This window comes from Drosophila ananassae, chromosome 3R (genome assembly GCF_017639315.1).
Source record: "Drosophila ananassae strain 14024-0371.13 chromosome 3R, ASM1763931v2, whole genome shotgun sequence".
Lineage (NCBI taxonomy): Eukaryota > Metazoa > Arthropoda > Insecta > Diptera > Drosophilidae > Drosophila > Drosophila ananassae.
Window position 1 is genome coordinate 5,992,171 of NC_057930.1, and position 21,914 is coordinate 6,014,084.

At 36.1% G+C, this 21,914-nt stretch overlaps 2 protein-coding genes and 1 long non-coding RNA gene across 9 annotated transcripts in view; all 3 read right to left on the minus strand.

The window, feature by feature from the left end:
* Positions 1-584: 584 nt before the first annotated feature.
* LOC116655415 lies at positions 585-1,071 on the minus strand. Its single transcript, XR_004310508.2, has 2 exons — positions 826-1,071; positions 585-766 (listed from the first exon to the last, which is right to left on the minus strand). It is a non-coding gene; the product is annotated as an uncharacterized LOC116655415 (long non-coding RNA).
* Positions 1,072-8,423: 7,352 nt separating this feature from the next.
* The window catches only part of LOC6496735, a 40,443-nt gene continuing 26,952 nt past the window's right edge, over positions 8,424-21,914 (minus strand). For 3 of the 7 annotated variants that reach the window (XM_032453290.2, XM_014903785.3, XM_014903786.3), the window contains exons 6-10: positions 15,220-15,830; positions 14,760-14,963; positions 12,947-13,164; positions 11,894-12,037; positions 8,424-11,207 (exon numbers count right to left, since the gene is read on the minus strand). In XM_032453290.2, the coding sequence (XP_032309181.1) occupies positions 9,904-11,207; positions 11,894-12,037; positions 12,947-13,164; positions 14,760-14,963; positions 15,220-15,830 (2,481 nt within the window). In that variant the 3' untranslated portion in view covers positions 8,424-9,903. Of the gene's footprint in view, positions 11,208-11,882; positions 12,038-12,946; positions 13,165-13,870; positions 13,959-14,759; positions 14,964-15,219; positions 15,831-17,730; positions 17,868-21,914 lie in introns of those variants that run through there. The other 4 variants (XM_014903781.3, XM_032453292.2, XM_032453291.2 and 1 more) reach the window with 4 other exon arrangements.
* LOC26515279 lies at positions 15,784-20,370 on the minus strand. Its single transcript, XM_014903792.3, has 2 exons — positions 17,731-20,370; positions 15,784-16,188 (listed from the first exon to the last, which is right to left on the minus strand). Exon 1 carries the CDS (start codon positions 19,346-19,348, stop codon positions 18,566-18,568), a length of 783 nt encoding a protein of 260 aa, XP_014759278.1. The 5' UTR covers positions 19,349-20,370; the 3' UTR covers positions 15,784-16,188; positions 17,731-18,565.

A 21,914-nucleotide genomic window follows, 5' to 3' on the forward strand; every position in this document is an offset into this window, starting at 1 on the left:
GCTATTTCCGATCATTCAGTTACATGGCAGCTATAAGATATAGTCGATCGATCCCGGCCGTTCCGACTTACATATATACTGCCTGCAAATAAAAGAAGCAAGTTTGCCAATTTTTCAGAAGATAGCTTTAAAATAAAAAGACTAGTTAGTAGTTATATTGACTCAGAAGTTGATTCTGATAAAGAATATATATACATACATACCTTATAGGGTCGGAGATGTCTCCATCACTGTGTTGCACACTTTCAACCACAATTATAATACCCTATAATATATGCAACTAAATACTGTATAGGGAACAAAAACAAATTGACAAAGTAAAATACCAGGGACTGAGTTTTGAACTCTATTTTGAGTTCAAAGGAAAGTTTAAAATCGAAAGCTAAAACTGAGAGACTAGTTCGCATAGAAACAGCATGCGAATCGTCAGCTACGTAAACTGCGTTCACAGATACCCCCCTGAATCAGTGTTGCCGTCAGCTCGTTACAAAAAAGTCTAGATTGATTATAAAAAAGGATAAAAAAGGACAAAAATTTAAAAAAAAAAAAAAAAAAAAAAAAAGACTAAATATTTTTTTCATACATTTTATGTAATATCACTCTTTATTGGTTGCCAACTCGTTTAGAACAACGTCAATTTCATCATTGCAAGCTTCTAAACTTTGAAGTTTTGTAGATTTGTTGCTTTCAATCATTTTTGAATATTCATGGGATGGCATATTCATGGCAACATATTATACATACGCCTTTCCGGCGTAGCCCAAACCTAAGAAAGAAAAAATAATTTCATTGAATATGTGAAAAAAAAAGTATTAAAATATTTACCTGATTTACCTATTTGCATTCGGTTACCAAATTAGCTTGGCAACTTCTGCCTTTGACCAGGGCAGCGACAGCAGTTGTAGAGCAAATGTTGCCAATTCCATAAATGGGTTATTGCCCGTAAAAATTTCACAAGTAACAACTGATAGCACTGTATATCGATATATACGATTTACGATTACAACAGGGTTGCATTCATTTAAAAGTACCGATATCGATATAAAAGTAATGTACATTTGGATTACTTTTCAGCACTTTACACAAAAATAAAAATGGGATAAAAAACGCCAGCCCAAAAATAAAAACAGAGATAAAAGGCTAGGGGATATTTTAAAATTTTTTCGGCTGACGCAGTTAAAAACCGGACAGATCTGTCCGGAAAAAGTATAAAATGACAACAGTGCCCCTGATACCCCCTGTTTTATTTAAGGGGTTATATGCGATATTGATTAAAATTATTGAATTCTATAAGATCTCTAGTTTCATCTCAATAATGTCTTAAATTTTCAAGTTAATCCAACTAATAGTTTCGGAGATACAGCCTTGAAAAAGTGGGCGCTCGAGGTCAAGTATAGGCAGAGGGCAAACCTTTAAACGCGTTTTTCTCAAAAATATGTTTTCAAAGTCGGTTGTCAAGATTTCTCGCAAATTACTCAACCGATCTTAATGAAATTTTATCCAGGTCTTCGAGATATCATTTACAAAGTATTTACCAAGGGATTTTTATACCTTTGCAGACGGTATTATGATTTTGGTCAAAAGTGTGCAACGCAGTGAAGGAGACATCTCCGACCCTATAAAGTATATATATTCTTGATCAGGATCACCTCATGAGTCGATATGAGCATGTCCGTCTGTCCGTCTGTCTGTTTCTACGCAAACTAGTCTCTCAGTTTTAAAGCTATCCTTCTAGTTCTTCTTCTAAAGCTAGTTGAAACTTTGCACACATCCTTCTTTCCTTTGCAGGCAGTATATAAGTCGGAACGGCCGGAATCGGTCGACTATATCCTATAGCTGCCATATAACTGATTGATCGGAAATGCCATAACTTTGGTGTTTTTTAAGTTTCATGTGGGACTTTCCACACATGCTATGTTTGACCAAGATATCTTATGTACCAAATTTCATAAGGATCGGCCGACTATATCCTATAGCTGTCATAGAACGATCGAAATTGGCATAACTTTGGTGTTTTTTAAGTTAGAAAGATGGGATTTGGTACAGATTCTATTTTGGGAAAAACAATCTGATCTGCCAATTTTCATAAGGATCGGCCGACTATATACGATCCGCTATATATCTAATAATTAGAGGTGGGCATGGGCTGAATTTTTCGACACGGCCCAACACGACACGACAGCTTAGTTTTTTTAGCACGCACGCACACGCACGGCCAAAAATTTTGCCAACACGGCCCAACACGAAAAATAATATTTACATTACAAAAAATTTTTTTTCTCGAAATTTCTAGAAAATGCAAAATTTTTAATGCTTCGTGTTTTGTCGTGTTTTGGAAGGTCGGCACGAAAACGCACGCACGCGTGTTAAATTTTAATTTTCAACACGAACACGCGTGGAAACGCGTGGGCACGCGTGCCACGACGAAAACACGAGCCCATGCCCACCTCTACTAATAATATAAGATGCGTGGCAGGAAAAAAAATTCTATAGTTGGGGCAAAAAAAAGAATTGTACAACAGAAAAAAGAAAAATTGTTTTAATTCTGCAAAAGGAAGGATGAAGTCTTCGGAAAATCGCTAAAAGACTTGGGCAGTCATTAATTTTGGTCCAGAATTCCCTAAAATGCAAGGTTCAATTCGAAACTCGAGGTCGGAAGAAGAAATCCTGTCAAACGACCGACACCCGAATCCTAAGTCTTTGCTGCTCATATTGACCATGAAATATCGTCTAGATCAGTTCGTCGTAGACTTACTAATGCTGGCTTACAAGGACGCACAGCCAGAAAAGTTCCTCTCCTTCGAGGGAATAATTTAAAGGAAACAGATAGCCCAAAATCGTTTGGCATGATCTGGAACAGAGGGTTCCAAAAAGTGGAATAATGTCCTATGGAGCGACGAAACAAAAATAAATCTATTTGGTAACGACTCCAGAAAGAATGTACGACGACCCAAAGGCAAAGAATTCGACGTCCGGTACTCGGAATAGACCGTTAAACACGGAAGCGGAAACATTATGATTTGGGACTGTTTTTCTTGGCATGGAGTTGTCCCTATTCATCGAATTACCGATACTATGACCAGATTTGGGTATAAGAATATATTGTCTGACATAATGCTGAGGAAGACATGCCCTTGAGATGGGTCTTTCTTCAGGACAACGACCTAACACACAAATCAAAGGTGGACATTATAAGGTGGCCAAGTCAAACTGCAGACTTAAACCCAATAGAAAACCTATAGGGAGAGCTTAATCGTCGGATTGGCACAAACACATTTCAAAATAAAGAAGAATTGCAATTCGAAGAGAAGACAAGGTTTGGAGACGTGCCGTAAATTAAATGCCCAGCATGCCGAAACGGATAACAAAAGTTATACAAAATAAGGGGGGATATACTGGGTATTAGCATAAGATTACTATAAAAAAAAGAATTGAGAAAATGTTTTTTATTTTTAAGTTAGAGGCTTTGAAGAATTGCTGTACTTATTTTTTTGACCAACCCTTTTTTATGTTTTTTAGGTTTAATCCACAATAAATTCTACAGATTTCGTGAAATATTCTTATGTTAAGTATTTTTATAATCAACATTATGCCAGAAAACTAAAAGAAATTAGAATTGGTTCGTTAAGGTAATAAAAAAAAGATTTACGTGACATAGAAATATCTTATGAGCGTGTACTTATTATTTTGGCCAGCAGTTTATATTCCCTTCCTGAGTGCTACTCTCCGGTCGAGTAATCCCGTTACATCATTGTTACTCTGAACCGTTTATTTGTCACGGCGTATCTCTTTTGTTACGTCTTCTCTTCGATGTGCCTGATTCCAACGTGCCTCTCTACCACAGAGTTTCTAATTGAACTCTTCTCGCTCTCACTACAGTGGACAAATCTCAGTCAATAATGAGTCTAATTTGCACTGCTAAGAAATGCGAGCTTGGAGGATCCATCACTGGTGACTCGTATCTGTCCTGCTGGCTTTGCAACAACTGCTCACATATTAAATGTGCTGGTGGTGGGCACAATGGACGGATAAGCGATCTTATCACAAAGAATATTGGTCTGACATGGTCTTGTATTGCCTGTAGAGAGATCGAGTCTGAGATGCGGACTTTCATGAAGCAGACGAGAAACGGCTTTCTAGATGTCCGTAAGCAATTTTCTGCACTTAATGAGCAATTCAAGTTTAATGAGCACTCAAGTTATTAAGTGAATCTCCAAGGAGAAAAATTCTAAACAACAACCTGATGGGGGTAAATTTATTGGGTACTCTTTCTTCTCATGTCTCAAGCTTCCCAAGTCAGCCAATGGAATCGTCAAGGAGTCTTGGTCCATCTATTGTCTTGGATCCTCCATCGTTGGAAAATCTGCTGGTTCCTGTGGCACATTCTCCTAGGCCTCTCACTGGTGTGGCGCCTGAGTTAAGATCCTCTGGGCTTTCGCTTAGAGCTGTTGCACCTCGTAAAGTTATATTTGTATCCCGCCTCAAGCCGGATGCCACTGTGGATGATGTCAGGAGTCATCTCTTAAACCATCTTAAGGTAGCTCCTAATGAATTTGCGGTCTTTAAGTTTAATTTTAAACATAAGCGTAGTATATCCTCTTTCAAAATTGTAATTCCTGAATCCTACTTTGAAAAAGCACTTGATCCGTCAGCCTGGCCTGAGCGCTGTATTATGAATAAATTCATGAATTCGTCGTGAGCATACTTATGTATGCTGACGATGTCAAGCTCTGTTTTTCTTTCTCTGACCACTTCCTTCATAGACATCTGCAATTTGACCTTGATTAAGTATTCTTGTGGTGCTCTAATAATCTCCTCTCACTAAACTGCAAGGTTATGACGTTTAATCGTAGCATGCCTCATGTCATCTCGTACTCACTTGGAAATCACTATTTAGATCGTGTTTCCTTAATGAATGATCTTGGAGTTCTTTTCGATCACAAGCTGTCGTTTAATAAGCATATTTCTGTAACAGTTAATAAAGCCAGAGGAGTACTTGCTTTTATCAAGCGCTGGTCAAAAGAGTTTGATGATCCCTTCACCACTAAAATGTTGTATATCTCTTTGGTTCGACCGATCCTGGAATACTGTTCATGCGTTTGGAGTCCGCAGTAGTTCATCAAAGAAGTATTGAATCAGCGCAAAAGCAGTTTCTTTTATTTGTCTTAAAATATTTAAACCAGGACTCAGATGGTCTCCTTCCACCATATCGTTGTGGGCTAAAGTTATTAGACCTGCCACCATTGCAGGTACATCGTACTTGTGCTGGGGCCATGCTCCTTTATAAAATTATTCTTGGTCAAGTTGACTCGAAACTTTTACTCGAAAAGATACTTTTCTCTGTTCCAAACAGGTCAACCAGGTCCTTTCGACCCCTTTGGTTACCAATTCGCAGATTTAATTTTGCGGATCATGATCCTTTTCGCGTTATCTGTAAAAATTATAACTTATTGTCACATTTATTTTCGCCTGAATTATCCCTAGATGTAATAAAATCTAAATTGATTGTTTTTCTATTGGAATAATTTTCCTAACTCTTAATTATAATTAATTTTAATAATTGTATAAATAACAGTTACTTGTTACATTCAATAAATGCATATATAAATAAATATTAAATTGGTCCGACACCGTTACATGAGTGTGATTAATTCATACAATGTTTTAGGTCGACTGTTTTCAGTGACATTCTGATACATCTCCAAGTGGATCTGAGACTGTAAGACTTCTATAGTACCCACGGATATGATGATGCCACGCCCTCTACCACCTCCATAAATTGCATATTTCTGTAGCGCCAGTTTAGGAAACTATTTTGAAAAATCTAATTCTTTTGACATGAATCAGCCGATTTTAGAGGAATTATAGACATACATATGTATTGATTTTGGTTACCGTATTGGTTTGCAGGTTTGCAGTATCAGCGACTATATGAGATAGAGCTATTCGATGTTTGTGATCAAGTCACAGATCAAGTCTATGTCCAAATTTTGCAACTCCCTCTCCCGAGGTAGCGACAACTCAAACAAGTTTCTTGAAAAAATTTAAATCTATTTCAATTTATATGTTTATACATAAAAAATCTTCCAAATCGGACGATTTCCAAAGGAGTTAATCATTTAAATGATATTCTACTGCATTATTTGGGTTATTTTCAGGGACCGTTATCATTATTAGTTTTATTTTAAAAATCACAAAATAATTATTATTTGTGATTTTTATTTTTTATTTCATTATTGCAGGCTATGTATTAAATTTTTACTAAGAATTAACACTATGATTTTTTCGTTTTCACTCCTCCAAACTATTAAAAATAAGTAAATCAAGCAATCCTTTTTTATATATTTTCAATTTTGAAAAATTTATCAACATAGGTCTCGGCGACGATGGGACAAGACAAAGTTGTAAGCTGGCTTTAAATTTTTTTCGGTAATTTAAATAATTTTGTTCGGCACGTGCCTGAGTTTTTTTTTTTGTTTTTCTTGCATTGTTTAAACAAATTGTGTTAAACAAAATGAGAGGCCTATCCTTATGAGTTTCTCTATATAATAAATTATCAGAAAAAAAATAAGAAAGGAAAGCTAACTTCGAGCGGAGCCAAAGTTGATATACCTTTACAGTTAAGCAGAAGCTTATATATGTAGTTGTCCGATCCTTATGAGAATTTCACCATCAAAAAAATTTCTAATAAAAATATTGGAAACAGCCCCAAGCACCTTAAAAATAGCAAGGTTGTGTCATTTCCGATCGTTCAAATATATGACAGGTATAGGATATAGTCGGCCGATCCTTATGAAACATAGGATTAGATTGCCCAAAACGGAAACCGCAGATAGTCCCATCATTCTAGCTTCAAAAACAACAAAGCTAAGCCAATTATCCTAATAAAATTTTGCAAATCGGATAAGATTGCCCAAAATGCAATCTGTACCCATCCTTCTAACTTATAAAAAAAAACAAAGTTATGGCATATCCGATCAATCATATAATAAACATGTATTATATCTAAAATAAATGCGCAAAGATAAAAAATTAAAAAAACTGGAAATTGCCATATCCATGATTTGTCCCAAAAACGGTGGTGGCTGTAATTTAAGCAAAGCAGTGTTTTATTTATATGCATTATATGTTCAGTGGGGGCATATGCATATAAAGCTTTCTACTCGTAAAATTGTGCATTTGTAAGTCTTCTTATTAAGACATGAGACACTGAAACACAAAGCAGAATTACATCAAAATTTACCCTGAAGCAACAACACGGGAGGGCCTGGGTTCGAGTCCTAGTTGGGTCAATTTTTATGTTTTACTTTTTAAGCCCTTTTTTAGTTGGATTTTGTTTTTAAATAAATAAACTAAAATCTGAAAAGATATACTCAATATTTTTTAGGGTATTGACCAAATATATGCAGACTCCAAAAAGCAAAGTTGCCAATCAAATACACACACATGCATAAGTAAATGCAAGCTTCACAGGAGGCTGCACAAAATGGGTAACTTACAGGACTATATCTTGAGTTAACGAATTTTGCCCGATATATAACAGATGTATTAAAAGTTGCGTCATCTCAAAAGCTATCTCCACGTGCAATATATTTAGCATCCAATGAGCAAATTTTGAAAAATAATTTTTTTCTTCAAAAAAAAAATTTGTCTTTATTTTCAGTGAATTTTTTGTTGTGTACTATATAGACGTAACCCTTTCAACGGTGTAACTTCGGGCGGAGCCGAAGTTGATATACCCTTGCAGTTGAGACGCAGTCCGCTAGGTGCCACGCATCTTATATTATTAGATATATAGCGGATCGTATATAGTCGGCCGATCCTTATGAAATTTGGTATATTGAATTATTTTGCCCTAAGAGTAATCTGTACCAAGTCCCATCTTTCTAACTAAAAAACAACAAAGTTATGCCAATTCCGATCGTTCTATGACAGCTATAGGATATAGTCGGCCTTATGAAATTTTGTACATAAAATATTTTGGTCAAATATAACATGTGTGGAAAGTCCCAACCCTCTAGCTTAAAAAACATCAAAGTTATGGCATTTCCGGCCGTTCCGACTTATATACTACCTGCAAGGAAAAAAGAATGTGTGCAAAGTTTCAACTCGATAGCTCCAAAACTGAGAGACTAGTTTGCGTAGAAACCGACAGACAGACGGACATGCTCATATCGACTCAGGAGGTGATCCTGATCAAGAATATATATACTTTATAGGGTCTGCAAGGGTATAAAAATTAAACTAAGAAAGAAATAACCTATTATTTTAACCGTATTTCGTACCGTTGCATATTAAATACATAATTTAAATATGTATGTAGCTGTCCGAAAAAAAATGTATTAGCAGTTATTTGACTTAAATCATAAGGAAACCTAATCCGTTATTTATTTACCTTCAATTATACAAATAAATATATACTTGGAAATATTTTATAATATTAAAATTTATATTTGTTTATTTTTTAAGTTATTACTATAATATGTCTCGTTTTATATTGTTATATTTATTTAGCAATTATTATTGTTACATAGTATTTCTTTTTATTTTAAATGTATAAAGATTGTAAAGGCTATTGCAAATAAAGTTTTCAGTCAATCGCAGTACCCATTTAAATCGAATATTAGCACAATATATAACCCGAAACTTTCTTTTTGATATAATATCCTATAATTGGGATACACATATTTAAATGTATTATTTTCTGTGAAAAAAATGACGAAATGGATTTTAAATGCCTTAAATGCGAAATGGATTTTAACGCAATCAAATTCGATGAAATTTTCACATCAGCTGTTCTATGAAATCATAAGTTAGCAAACAAATGGTTATTCCGTTGTGAATGGACTAAATAATTCGGGGCGTTCCATTTCTACAGATTTAAAGTTGCGTCGCTGGATAGAATTTAGTCAGTTCCTGCTATTGATTTACATAAACACATCTTGGTTTTATGTTTGTTTCCAATATTTTTATATATAAGAAAAAGAATATACTTGATGTGGAATTCGAGATCTAAAACTACCACAGAAGGCACAAATATATTAGTAACATATATTAACATTTTTGTGTAGTTAGTGGTACTACAACATGTTGTTAGACAACATTTAGGATTAACTCAATTCGACTTATATTGTTCGTACGTTTTGCGACCTCATGTTTTTTCCATTATTATGAAAAGGAAAATAAAATGTCTTTGGAAATAAAAAAAAAAATGGGTGCAAACTTTCGTTTTCTATCTTTTTTTTGCATTTAACTCGCGAGAACGTAACTTCGCGACGGCAGAAAATGCATTCTCGATTTAAGAAATTCATCCTGATAAAAAAAAATATTAGCTTTTAGAAGACATGTCTTATTAATTTCAAAGCACAATTTTAGAAATAAATATATTTCGTATGGCATGGGTTATATATAGTGATACAATATGTGGTCAATCAGATTTTTACATTTTTTTATCTTTCACAACATAACAATTTCGTATATACTCATATTTTTTAAATGTAACTATTTATGGCGTCTATCTTATACTCAAATATTTTAAAACATAATTAAAAAATAAACAAATGCTTAGCGTGTTAAAACGTAGCAATCCCTCAAGTAAGCACCGAGTATTCATCTTTGAGGCACTCGACTGTCCATCACTTTTTAATTTCACTTACAACTTTTGCACTTCACCAAGTGTGAAGGGCTTTGTCATTTGAAGAGCTTTTTCATGAATTTTTTTTCGGGGCTTTATAGAAATATTAACATGTATTAGAAGTGTCTTCCTCACATACGAGTGCTTTCAATACTACATTCCAAGCTTTCAGCATCCAAGCGATAATGGGAGCATATGGTTTTGCTCTGGCGAGTTCCAATCTTTATAAGGTCTTTAGCGTTTTTGGGCGCATTGTAGCCGGCTACTAATCAACTTGCTGGAGAACTCCGCATTAGCAATTCATCATCATCCAGTTGGGCGAGTGCGGCTGGAGAGCCCACATCAATTGTTGTGACCCGGTTGCAGCCGTCGGCTGCAGAGGGTAATTTAATAAGCTCGCCATCCGTGTGGACAGGCATAATTATGCAGACAAAACTCTGTCCTGTTTGAGAATCGCGAGGGTGCAGAGTCACCGGATTGAATTTATCATTTTGTCCCTCTGTGAATGTTTGAAGCCGCTGAAAGATCTCCGGGTAATGTTTGCGGAGTATAACTCCACGGCGAGATAATATATCTAGTATGTTGGATAGAATAAGTTCGCGGTTTCCAAGTAACGTTCGTTGGCCAGGATTGAAAGTGAGGATGAGGATCTCGGTGCGTTCCGGCACTGCCACCACCGATAACGACTGTTGTAGTGCTTGCTGCTGTAGTTCCATCTCTGCTAACGCTGATTTGCAAAGCTTTAGCTTTGCGCATCGAGAAACAAGCTGGCGCTCCCATCGCACAGGCGCCTGGCCCATTCCAGGCGCTTCAGATACCACACAAATAGCCACGTAGATTAGCATCTTGGACTCTGGCTTGTACTCTGTGCTGAGTTTCAGTAGTTCCGAATACAGTTCCAAGCCCATTTCCGCAGGCATAAGATCTGGCCAGCGCACATATGAGGCCTCGCCCATGCACTGAAACCCGTTTTTAATAAAACACTCCGCCGCATCAGCGCTACGGAAGAGGACCCGCACAACACCCCGACCCTGTGAGAGGCTGCCTTTGCGAGCAAGGAGGCTGAGCTGACGTTGCGAGTCGGTGTCGTCCTTACATGTGGCTAGCACCTGCCGACACAGATTTGATGCTCGCGAGTGCAAGCATGCCTTTCGGTGTTTCTCCCAGTGCGCTCGTCTGCACTCCCGCGTACAGTACAAATAGGAACAGTTGTGGCACGACTTGTACAGTTTCTTGGCATCAGCAGGGGAGGCACTTTTAAGACACTTAGTGTTTCGACAGCGCACCTCAAGTCCTATTCCAGGTTGCGGCTCGCCATTGAGCTTATCATTGCTTTCCTTATCCGGTTCTGCAGGCGGAGAATTTTCCAATGATACACGACGGTTTCTGGAGTATGCATTTTTCTGACTATTGGTTTCACCCTGCAATGAGTGTGAATGGAAGTGGTTATATGGCTCCTCCTGAATTGGCGGTTTTTTAGAATGTGCTGCATCGCCTTCACTCCTTCTGCGAATCTTCTGTTGATCGACTGGCGCTAGCGCTTGCAGCTGCTGCCGACTAGCTGGCTCTGATGCTGTAAAATATAAAATTAACATTATGTTAATAAAATTTAGTGTATATTGAAAAACTGATTGACAAATGTAATGATAGAAATGTGCATTTAAGGATCCGGTTGTTGTGATCGTGCTGGGTTCAGAAACAAATAAGAAGTTAATGGCTACGAACACAAGCAAATTATGTAATAGTTTTTGATCATTTCAATGAGAACGACTTTTGACTAAGTGTTTAAATATAAAAAAATACGTACTTCGGTAACAGTCTACTTCTATTATATTTTTTTTCGAGTGTTGAATTTGGCATAAGCATTGTTGTCACGCAATGAAGTCATATTTTTACTAACAACAATTGTTTATTTTCTCGAAAAAAGTACCAATTTAGATTAATTAAACTTCTTTCATCATTTTTGCAAAAATATAACATAAAGAGTTTGACTCGTTATTAAAAAAAAACATGAACGAGAAACGGACGCTATGTCGCTCCAACGTTTTTCTGTTAAATCGTTATTGATTGAATCAAACACACATGTTAAATTAAAAAAAAAAATTTCAAAAGATCACTTACTTTAAAAATATGTAGATTTAGTAGCGAGTGCATTAAAGTTCAAGATTCTGATTAGAGATTTTTTAATTTATATCTGTTATTTTTTTTGTATGTATGGGTTTGTGAACTAAATTGGGGGAAAACTTACAGGTTCATTACCTGTCGTCTTCGTTGGGGCACCTTGAGTTCTGCTGCTGTTACTGTTGTGATTGCTGTTCTGGTTGGATGAGAAAGTAGTTGGCAGTCCTAAAAGCGAAGCTAGGACATCTTCTAGCGAGGCGCTGCTCAAAGAGCGTTCGGGGGCTAAGATTACATAGGGTATTGTAAATGAAAGCCTCGAGTAAAATTTTAATATAGTGGTAATTTTGTTATAAAAAAAAATTTCAAACAAGCGTTAGATTTGATCTCAAATGATAAAAAAGCCTGTGTTTTTGATTAATTAATTTAAATTTAATTTAAACAAAAAGGTGAAACTGGAATGAATTTAAATAAAAACCGGATTTTATGGTACAAATTGTATTTATTATAGCCACCACAACTATTGTTGTCGTATAAGTATGTATAAGTGTATACAAAAATAATAGATAAAATAGAATAATGAAAATAAAACCATCTATAAGTCGTTCGTTGCATACAGGTCATATAAATAAATATATAATATATTTAGCACTCCTACGTTGTCAGATTGTGACTTGCATTTTTAATTGTGAATTTTTCTAGTTTTAATGACCAGGCCTAAAATAGAAAATTCCGAAATGCTTTCGTAAAAATCACTTTTAATACAATTTTGATGGTAAAAGTAAAAAAATGGCAATAGCATGCTTATCCTTGATAAATACGCTATGAACATTTTGCATGAGCTGTAAATATAAAACGCGTGTATTAAATATAACCAAAAAGGAGAAAAGGGAAACGTTATTAAAAATGTGTATATTTGCGTATATGTAAATCAATTAAAATGCATTGCACTTTTTACCCTGGATATCGGAATAAATAAAGACAAATACAGCAAGCAAACAGTCACAAATATAACACTTGAATCTGTATGTGTTTGTAGCTTTCTCTACAGGCTTATTGATTAGATTATTACATAAACTTAAAATGAATTTTGTGCAACTGCTCCCTTATTGCAGGCAGAAAAAAGATTTTTATTTTAAGTCAGCATCGCATGACATGCTTCGACGCCGTGTCATATATAAATGGTGGACTCACCACCACCGCCGCCGACCCGACTAAGCCCGTTCATGCGAAGCGATGGCTGCTCAGTAGTGACCACTGGCGTTAAGCTGTCTTCCAAGTGCAGGTGGTACGGAAAGCTGTGTAACTGATGGTTTCCATGTGTTGATGTTGGTGGACTACTGTCAATCATAGGTGTAAGTGGAGAGTGCAGAGGTCGTATGCCCACGAAGCTGCTCTCAAGCCAGCACTTTCTATAGTTAAGACGAAAAAAATAAGACGCTTTAGTGGATTCGAATGGAAAAAAATCAATATGTGACGCAATGACCCAAGTTAAACAAAAATATATGGGAATAATTTGATGCAGTTTTAAGTAAACTATTTAAAGTATTTGTTATTTTCAGCTTTTTTCACTTTCATGTGATGCGCTTTTTATTTTTGTCATTTGACCTAAAAACACACATTTTTTCTATTTCTTTAAATCAGTCCGAAATTGCAAAGTTACTAGAAGCGCACCTTGTACTTGAATAAAATCGAATATGAGGAAAATCTGTTGAGTCCTGATGTCCACGGTCGGTACAACGAAAAAAATGTATGCAGAGAGGCAAAGAGAACCAAACCAGCTAGTTGTAAGGGTAACTGGACTGGCTCATGCATTATATAAATGAAATAATAAACTTGTGGCAACTCTCATTTTGATTGTTAATGACATAATAAATCTCTGTAATTTCTGAAAGATGTTTAAAAACGCTATCTCTATCATGAAAGGCCATCAAAACTCAAGAGTTTTTCGACTTTAAAGAAGAACGCTTTAAACATAAAAACGAAATACACTCGCCAGTTTCGAAAGACAAAATTTTTAGTATAATTAGTCTAGAATTTAAGCATTCAGCATCCTGGTTAATCACAGTTGTTAGCAACAAAAAGAAGACGACGCAAAACCCAACATAAGGGGCTTACCTCATTCAGATATTGTTGGTTATTGTTTTGGTTTTTTGGCGATATTTCTGACTTTGTTGCTCTCTAAGGCGGACACACTTAGAGGTAGCTAAGTGTTTTTAAGTTTTGAAAAAAAATATAATTAATATAGATTTTGGTGAAACGGGCAAAATGGATTGGCACAAGGACGAAGTTCATAAAGAAAGAAATCAACAGCAATATGAATAAGAAAGGAAAGCTAACTTCGGGCGGTGCCGAAATTAATATACCCTTGCAGTTGTGCCATTTCGATCGTTCAGTTATATGGTGGCTATTGGATATAGTTGGCCGATCCCTATGAAATTTGGCAAAACAGATTATTTTGTCCGAAATAGAATCTGTACCAAATCCCATCTTTCTAACTTAAAAAACACCAGTTATGCCAATTCCGATCGTTCTATGACAGCTATAGGATATAGTCGGCCGATCCTTATGAAATTTTGTACATAAGATATTTTGGTCAAATATAACATTTGTAAAAAGTTCCAACCCTCTATCTTAAAAAACATCAAAAGTTATGGCATTTCCGATCAATCAGTTATATGGCAGCTATAAGATATAGTCGACCGATCCCGGCCGTTCCGACTTATGTACTACCTGCAAGAAAAAGAAGGATGTGTGCAAAGTTTCAACTCGATAGCTCTAAAACTGAGAGACTAGTTTGCGTAGAAACCGACAGACAGACGGACAGACAGACAGACGGGCAGACGGACATGCTTATATCGACTCAGGAGGTGATCCTGATCAAGAATATATATCCTTTATAGAGTCGGAGATGTCTCCTTCACTGCGTTGCACACTTTTGACCAAAATTATGATACCCTCTGCAAGGTTATAAAAATGTGGATTGACTGCCAACACTGTCATTTACCTTGAATTTGGACTGGTTGAGCGGCTGCGCTGCTGCTCCGATTTCTGCTGTTGCTGCTGGTCATTTACATAGTGAACGATGGCTGATGTTACCTCCTTAATTGAACTTTGGATCTCTGATGTTACAGGAGGCTGATTAGGGACTCCATTGGTCACCGAATTTGGTGACGGAGTTACACGCTGCGTCAGAAGTGAGTTCGCCAAACTAAAACATAAAAATTTGATATTGTTTTTACAACTAAGAAACTGTTTGATGCTTCTAATTATGTCTAATTATTCATTATGCTCATTATATAGACATGCACTCCACAAGTTGGACATTAATAATTTTGGTGATATTTGATATCACGCCATAAACGCTTTGCTTCGGTATTTGATAACGAAAAGCTACAGCTTTTTACTGCTGAAGGCAGAATATTTCATATATCTACATTTAGTATGTTAATAAGGTTTAAACACACCGTTCATGTGGAGTCCGTTGGGATAATTTTTCTGTGCTGCGCCATCCCAGGTACGGCTGTCGGTAAGAGTTCCGTAGAACACCGCTGCTACTGGCTACTGATATAAAGCTACTCGTAATAGGTGCCCCCCGCGTGAAACTTCCGCGCTGCGAGATGATCGGCGAAGTTTGAGTAGAGTTAAGGTGAGAGGTGGACCAACGGGTTGCTCCTAACCCCGTCTGAACATGCCCCGACCCATCGTCAGCCGACGTTCCCCCAGTAGAGGAGCTTTGGCCACCATGGTGGCTGTGCGCTGAGGGGCTAAGTAGCAAAGGGCTGCGGTCGGAACGTTGCGAACCCAACGAGCTTAGTGATGTCGTCTTTGAGTTGAGACCCTGCCAACGACTTGACTCCTGTGTGCGTTTTCGGGTAAAGTTTCCTGGTCGATAACCACCCGTAGTTGTCCGTCCCGCGACAGACGTTCCATCAGAACTGGCCCCGTCTCCCTGATTGTAGTGCCTGAACCAGTCGGGGATGTTGAGCCGCTGCAGAGAGGCCTGAACACGTATCTGATGTTCGCTCAAGGCAACTGGATTTTGATCATGCGATTTTTGAAGCTCATTCTCAGGAGGCTGAAACAAAGTAGAAAAATAAATTTGAATAATAAATAAATGCAATGGCCTATGTTGATATACCGTTGCCGTTATATGGTAGTTTCTATTTTTAGATAGTAAGATAGTGGTTGACCGATCCTTATGAGCATTTAATTATCAAATCAATTTATTATTAATGGAATTTTTGAAAAAGTCCCAGCTTCTATCTTAAAACACACCAAAGTTATGAAATTTTGATACAAATAGTATTATTCTGATGTGGCTATATCTCTACTTATCTTAAAGTTTCCTAATTTGCCTATATTATAAGTACACTGTAGTAGGTCAGGACATGGGTAACCGATATGTTGAATTAAGGATTTCCAAATTTTAAAGTCTTAAAGTAAAAACAGACAAACAATTTCAAATTAAAAATTAAGTTCACAAAAATCTTAAATAAGTTAAATCTCAGTTAAGGTAGTAGACCAATGTGACGGCCCAAATTTAGACGTTTTTTTGAAATTTTTTTTCAACAAGAAAATAAAATGCGATCGTCTTGTAACTTTTACATGTTTATTTTAATAATTTCTAGGGTACAAAAAAATTTAGTTGACTTAATTATACTTTAAATTATTAACAGTATTTTCTGTAGAAGTAGAGGTCACGAAAGAATGGTGAGCTGTTTCGGGGAAGCACACAGCCTTCCGTAAGCATCCGAATTTAAAAAATCAAAGAAATTATTATTATGTAGACCCTATTCTAGTGACTGAACCAAAAATATGCATAGAAAGTGAGAAATTGTATAAATGTTGGAGTTTTGAAAAAAAAAGTACTCAAAATCGAAGTTTTTCCGTTGATAAAATGTTTGAAAAAATCAATTTATTATTCGAAATTTAAATGTTTTAAAGGTTAGGTATTTAGATATGTGTATGTAGAATATTCAGTTAAAGCCAAATCGGTTGAATAGTTTTAAGTCAGTGCTTCCCCGAAATTTCAAAAACCTGGTTTCGAGAAAAACGCGTTCAAAGTTTCGACACGCGTTCATACTCACTACGGCGCGCTCTCTTGTTTTGCCAATAACTTTAACAATATTCTAAATTTTGGTCTGAAAATTTAAGAGCATGTTTTTGAAATGTGGTTCTTTCAAAAAATGTAGAAAAAAAAAATTCGATTTTTGGAACCCATCACATTGGTCTACTACCTTAATTGGTCAAGTTAAACTCATCGCATCAACACACACACTTAAATATGTGCATTCACAAGCAATTTAAGGCCTTACCCTTAATTCTCGCGGCTGAACAAGTAAAAAAATTATCTAAAAAATTCGCTTCACTTGCAGGTGTTGCAGGTGGAAAAATCTACAAATATTTGCATATAGAGTTCAAGTTCAATTATATATAAACATGCGCAATCGAATCGCCTTGATAAATAACAAGAATTAATTTAAAATTTTCTTTAAAGTTTCGAGCTATTTTTACCTTGGGTAAAAATATTTTATAGGAACTTTTTAAAAAAATGTAATTGGAAAAGCAGAAGCATAGCAGAACTAGGAACAGAGTCAACAAACACACAAACACCAGAAAGAGAGAGGGAAGTGGTTGGAGAGGAATAATGACCTTATTCCCAATTGGGAGAACTGCAACTAAGGCAAGTCACACCCAAAAACGTTCCTACGCGTATAGCTCCGAAGTATACATATTTCATAAAAATAGATTGTCTATTTTTTTTGTTATATGGATGTTTTAATACGCAAATAATCACCCCCAAAGACTTTGATGACCTATAAATAGAGTAACTCAAAAAAACCAAAAACAAAAAAAGAGCGCGCGAATATTTTAGCATTATATATAAAAAGTAGTTTTGATTGATTTATTGTAAAGAATCAATAAATGCTTTTTCACAGCCTAGTTGTTATTAGTTAAACAAATTTTGCTTTTACTTGGGATAGCATTGTGCGCGACATGCAGTTCCAACACAGGTACACGCGCAACAATATACCAGCTATAACCACGCCGCCTTTTACAATTTCGAGCGACCGAGAATGTGATACGGGTTAGGATTCATCCGTATCTTTAGAGCGCGAGTAAAATGTAAGCTGTGAAAAATCGAAATTTAACTACTCTTCAACTTGTTGTATACGAGCTCTCGTCTGGTTTTCAATTTTTTTATCCTTGCGCACACCCATTATCCGTTATCCATTTGCCCGGTTCATACATGCGTTACCGGTTCGTGCAAGCATTACCCATTGCGAGAGACTCTCTTTCGAAGTCTTTGAGAGAATAGTAGCTTTCGCGCATGCGAAATCTATAAACATCTAAAGCTTTTCCCTATAAAACAGGATGCAGCACCCTGTTTTTCTTGCTGACATCCTGTAACTTCGATGTAAACAAAACAAAACCAGCAACAGGGCGTTAGCAACAAAACCAGCGTTATATTCTGACCTGGCGTTTATACCCTTACCGAGCGAATTTATATTTTAGGTATTATTACCTATAAGTCATTTCTGCTAGAAATTTGATTACTCTCATTTTTCTTGCTCTCTTTTCTGCCAAGTAACCAATTCTGTCCAAAAATGAATAATAGAAATTGTTGATTTCGAATTTCCTTCATCACCGGTGCGTCATTTTATCTTCGATAATTTAGAAAGATACAATTAAATTATTCAATTATGTAAAAAAAAAGAACTTGTTTTTATTAATAATCTTATAAATGTTTTACAAACGAGTTTATTCTATGAAATAACTAAATGATTCTGGTTTTAATTTTAAGAATAACTATAATGTTAAATATCGCAGGGCCTTGTTCAGGAAGCTCTCCTCCGGCGAATTAACTTGATAGGCTATACCCTGTCGGGACCTGCTTGTAAAGTGCTCATAGTGCCCACGAATTATTTCATCAGAGAACACGCATTTGTCTTTTTTCTTATGACTCTGGCAAGGGGAAATCGGAGTCTTACAGCAATCTCGCTTCAGTACCATGTTGATAATGCGAGATCGCGTGGAACGGCGCTTTGACTTCGTAATAACCTGGGAGCGTGGTCGGACTGGTGGGGGTGAGGGCGTTCCGTATACACCAGATTCGGCAGAATCGTACGCCATGCTGTGCAACTCTTCGACACCGCAGCTGCAATAGGTAATGCTACTGCGTGGCGACTGCGTTGCGCTTCCGTACGCTTCATCATTACAAGTGTAGTACTCTGGTGATTCAGCGACAGGCTGTTTTTGGGTGTTCAGGTTATCGGATATTGCGTAGGGAATGCACTTGGCCTCAAGGTACAGTATCGGCTCGTCGACCGCCTCCTCAGCACTGGGTGTCGGGCTCCTACAGCGCTCGTCCTCCAGTTTAGCGATGCGCTCCTGTTGCAGCTTGTGTTCCCGTTGGCGCTGACGGCACTCATAGCGCTGCTTCTCTAGGCGGGATATAGTCTCCAAGCTCTCTATGAAGAGATTTAGGTCCTTTTGTGCAAAATGAACTGCGTCTAGTGTAAAAGTTGTAGACGATGACATTATGCAGCTTTCATTAAGGTTTAAGAACTGGGTGCAAGTATACGAGGCCATAACTTTTTCTGCGGATTTCTGTTGTCTGAGAGCGATGTAGGCGTTTCAGTGGTTGGCAGGCAACTGATATTTGTTCCCCATATGCGAACGTTTTTATTTTAAACAGGTATGCATTTAAGTGGTGTATATGACGCTTTGATTATCCTTCTATGGTGCATTACTACCTGTACTTGGTACTTAACCTTCGTCACCCAGGTAGTTTAATCTAATAGGCCTCGTAAAGTCCTGGGGACTCTTTCAGATTAGTTATAATTTAGGGATTTCCTCAAAACATTTATGTAGCCCGAAAAGTATAGGTCAATTTGGATTTACCTTATTTTGACCATATGTCAGCTCAATAAATTGTACAGCCTTTAACTAGGTTGCCTTTAACTTACACCTGCTGACGAATTTATGAGAGTACCTTGCTCAGGTATGTACCACACCTTTCGAAGGCGCTACTTCTCAATAGTAATACTTATTTTAGTTTCGTAATAATTAATTTAATAATAAAGGCTGTATAGCGCAAACGAACTATATATGTTCATAGCTTATCTGTATACCCCTGCACAGTGCATTCTAATTTTGGTGTGCACAAGAATAAATAATATACGAATAATGAAGAATTTGTTCTTTTTTAATCATTACAGAAATGTAATTGTGGTCAAATCAGTTCTATTTTTATTCTAAAAATCAATTATTGGGTTTTGAAAGGTTTGTAGAACACCATTGGGTAGTTTAATCTAGTAGACCTCGCAAAGACTTGGTGACTTTTCCTGACTACATATAATTTTGGAATTTCCTCAAAACATTTTTGCAGAGTTCATTACAATAAAGCATGTCTGTCTGTTTCTATAAATTTTACTCAGGAAACCATAAAAAAGCTACAGACTTGGAATTTTTCACGGAGTACTGAATTGCTTTCTAACAGATCCAAAAAGATCGGACAACTATATCATATTTTTATTTATTTTTTTAATAAAAATTTTTTTTTTTATTTTTTTAATAAAAAAGTTAAATATAATATATATTTTTTTATTAATATTATTTCGTTTTTGTTCTTTTAAGAGTTAAAAATAAATTTAAAAAAAAAACAATATCAAAAATATAAATTATATATAAATTAAATATATAAATATAAACTAAAAAAAAACAATAGCATTTTTTTTTACATTGCATATATTGCATTAAAATAGATTAAAAAGTTTACTCGTTGGCAACCTTTAAAAAAAAAAAAGGCCGAACAATTGGCATTTAAGTCATGAAAAATGGCATGAAAAAAATTTAGAAAAATAGATTAAAAAAAAAACAGAAATAAAAAGGCCACTCGGTCAGTAGGAGTTCGTAGCCCCTTCACATTTCGCCACTCACGAAGAATTTTATTTTAGTCAATTTAGCACAGAAGGTGAACGAATGGTAATTAATTATGGTAGAAAATGATGATGAAAATGCCAATTAGGAGCCTAGGATTAGTTTTAACCTTTTTAAAGTAAATAAAAAAAGAACATTCTGCATAACTGTCGCAGTATTTCGGTATCGGGTTAATATGGCGTTTTGAATGCGTGAATGTGTCAGGATATAGACTCAGGGGCCAAAAGAATATGCAGCACATGTATTAATTTGTAAAGATTCTTTGCTGTCAGCGGAAAAAGCGCAGTGTGTGAATACTTTGTGTGTGTGAAAAAAAAATTGTGTGTGCATACTTTTATCTATTTTCGAACAAAAAACTCAAGCTCCAGTATGGAAGCAGAATGAAGTCTCTAAATCCTCTAAAAATGGTCAGATTTTTTTAGTTATGAATTAGGTCATGGAATAGTTTGGCATTAATACTTTTTCATAAATTTTTTCCATATTTGATATGCAATCTTACTGATTTTACGAATACGCCACATCAAAAATATCATAAGTATGCGAAAACGAGACTGGGGCGCTGGTCATTTAAATAATACACATGCACATATGTATATACATATGTATGTAAGCACCGTATTCGAAACGATATCTAAAAACTTTTAACATGCATGTACTGAATATGTATGTATTCCGCAAATATTCCAAAAAATTTGCTAGGAGAGAGAAGAGCGTTAGATGACGCTGATGTGTTAACTCAACGCAAGAGAAAACAAAAACCAAATTTAAAGTGTGAAAAATAAATTGTGCCGACAGGCGCCGAGAGTACAAATGTAAATAAACCGTCCCACACATAAACTTAAATTAATTTAATTTCCTGTATATCCGCCCACCCTTACGGTTTATACTTACATACATATGTATATGTACATACATATATACATTGTACATGCATATTGCGAGATGCGAGTGGAAATACTATGCTTGCTGACCTGTAAGGGTAAATCGACGTTTTCATTAAAATAAATTACAGCCGAGAAGTGGCAATGCCCAAGTGGTGATCTCAGCACTGAAGAATTTTAATTGAGTACTATGTGATCAGCGAATGGCTCAGCAAATACCTCTTTAAACAATTAGAAGGCAGAGTTGGCAGTTTTGCTCTCAAGAAGCAGCTTCTCTCCACGCTCTTACAGGAAAGGAAAAACAAATATGGAACAGAATTTTTCCGGATGGAGAG

Bases quoted from the DNA above. Each gene is read 5' to 3' on its own strand.
- LOC26515279 (XM_014903792.3), bottom strand. From the start codon at position 19,348: ATGGCCTCGTATACTTGCACCCAGTTCTTAAACCTTAATGAAAGCTGC.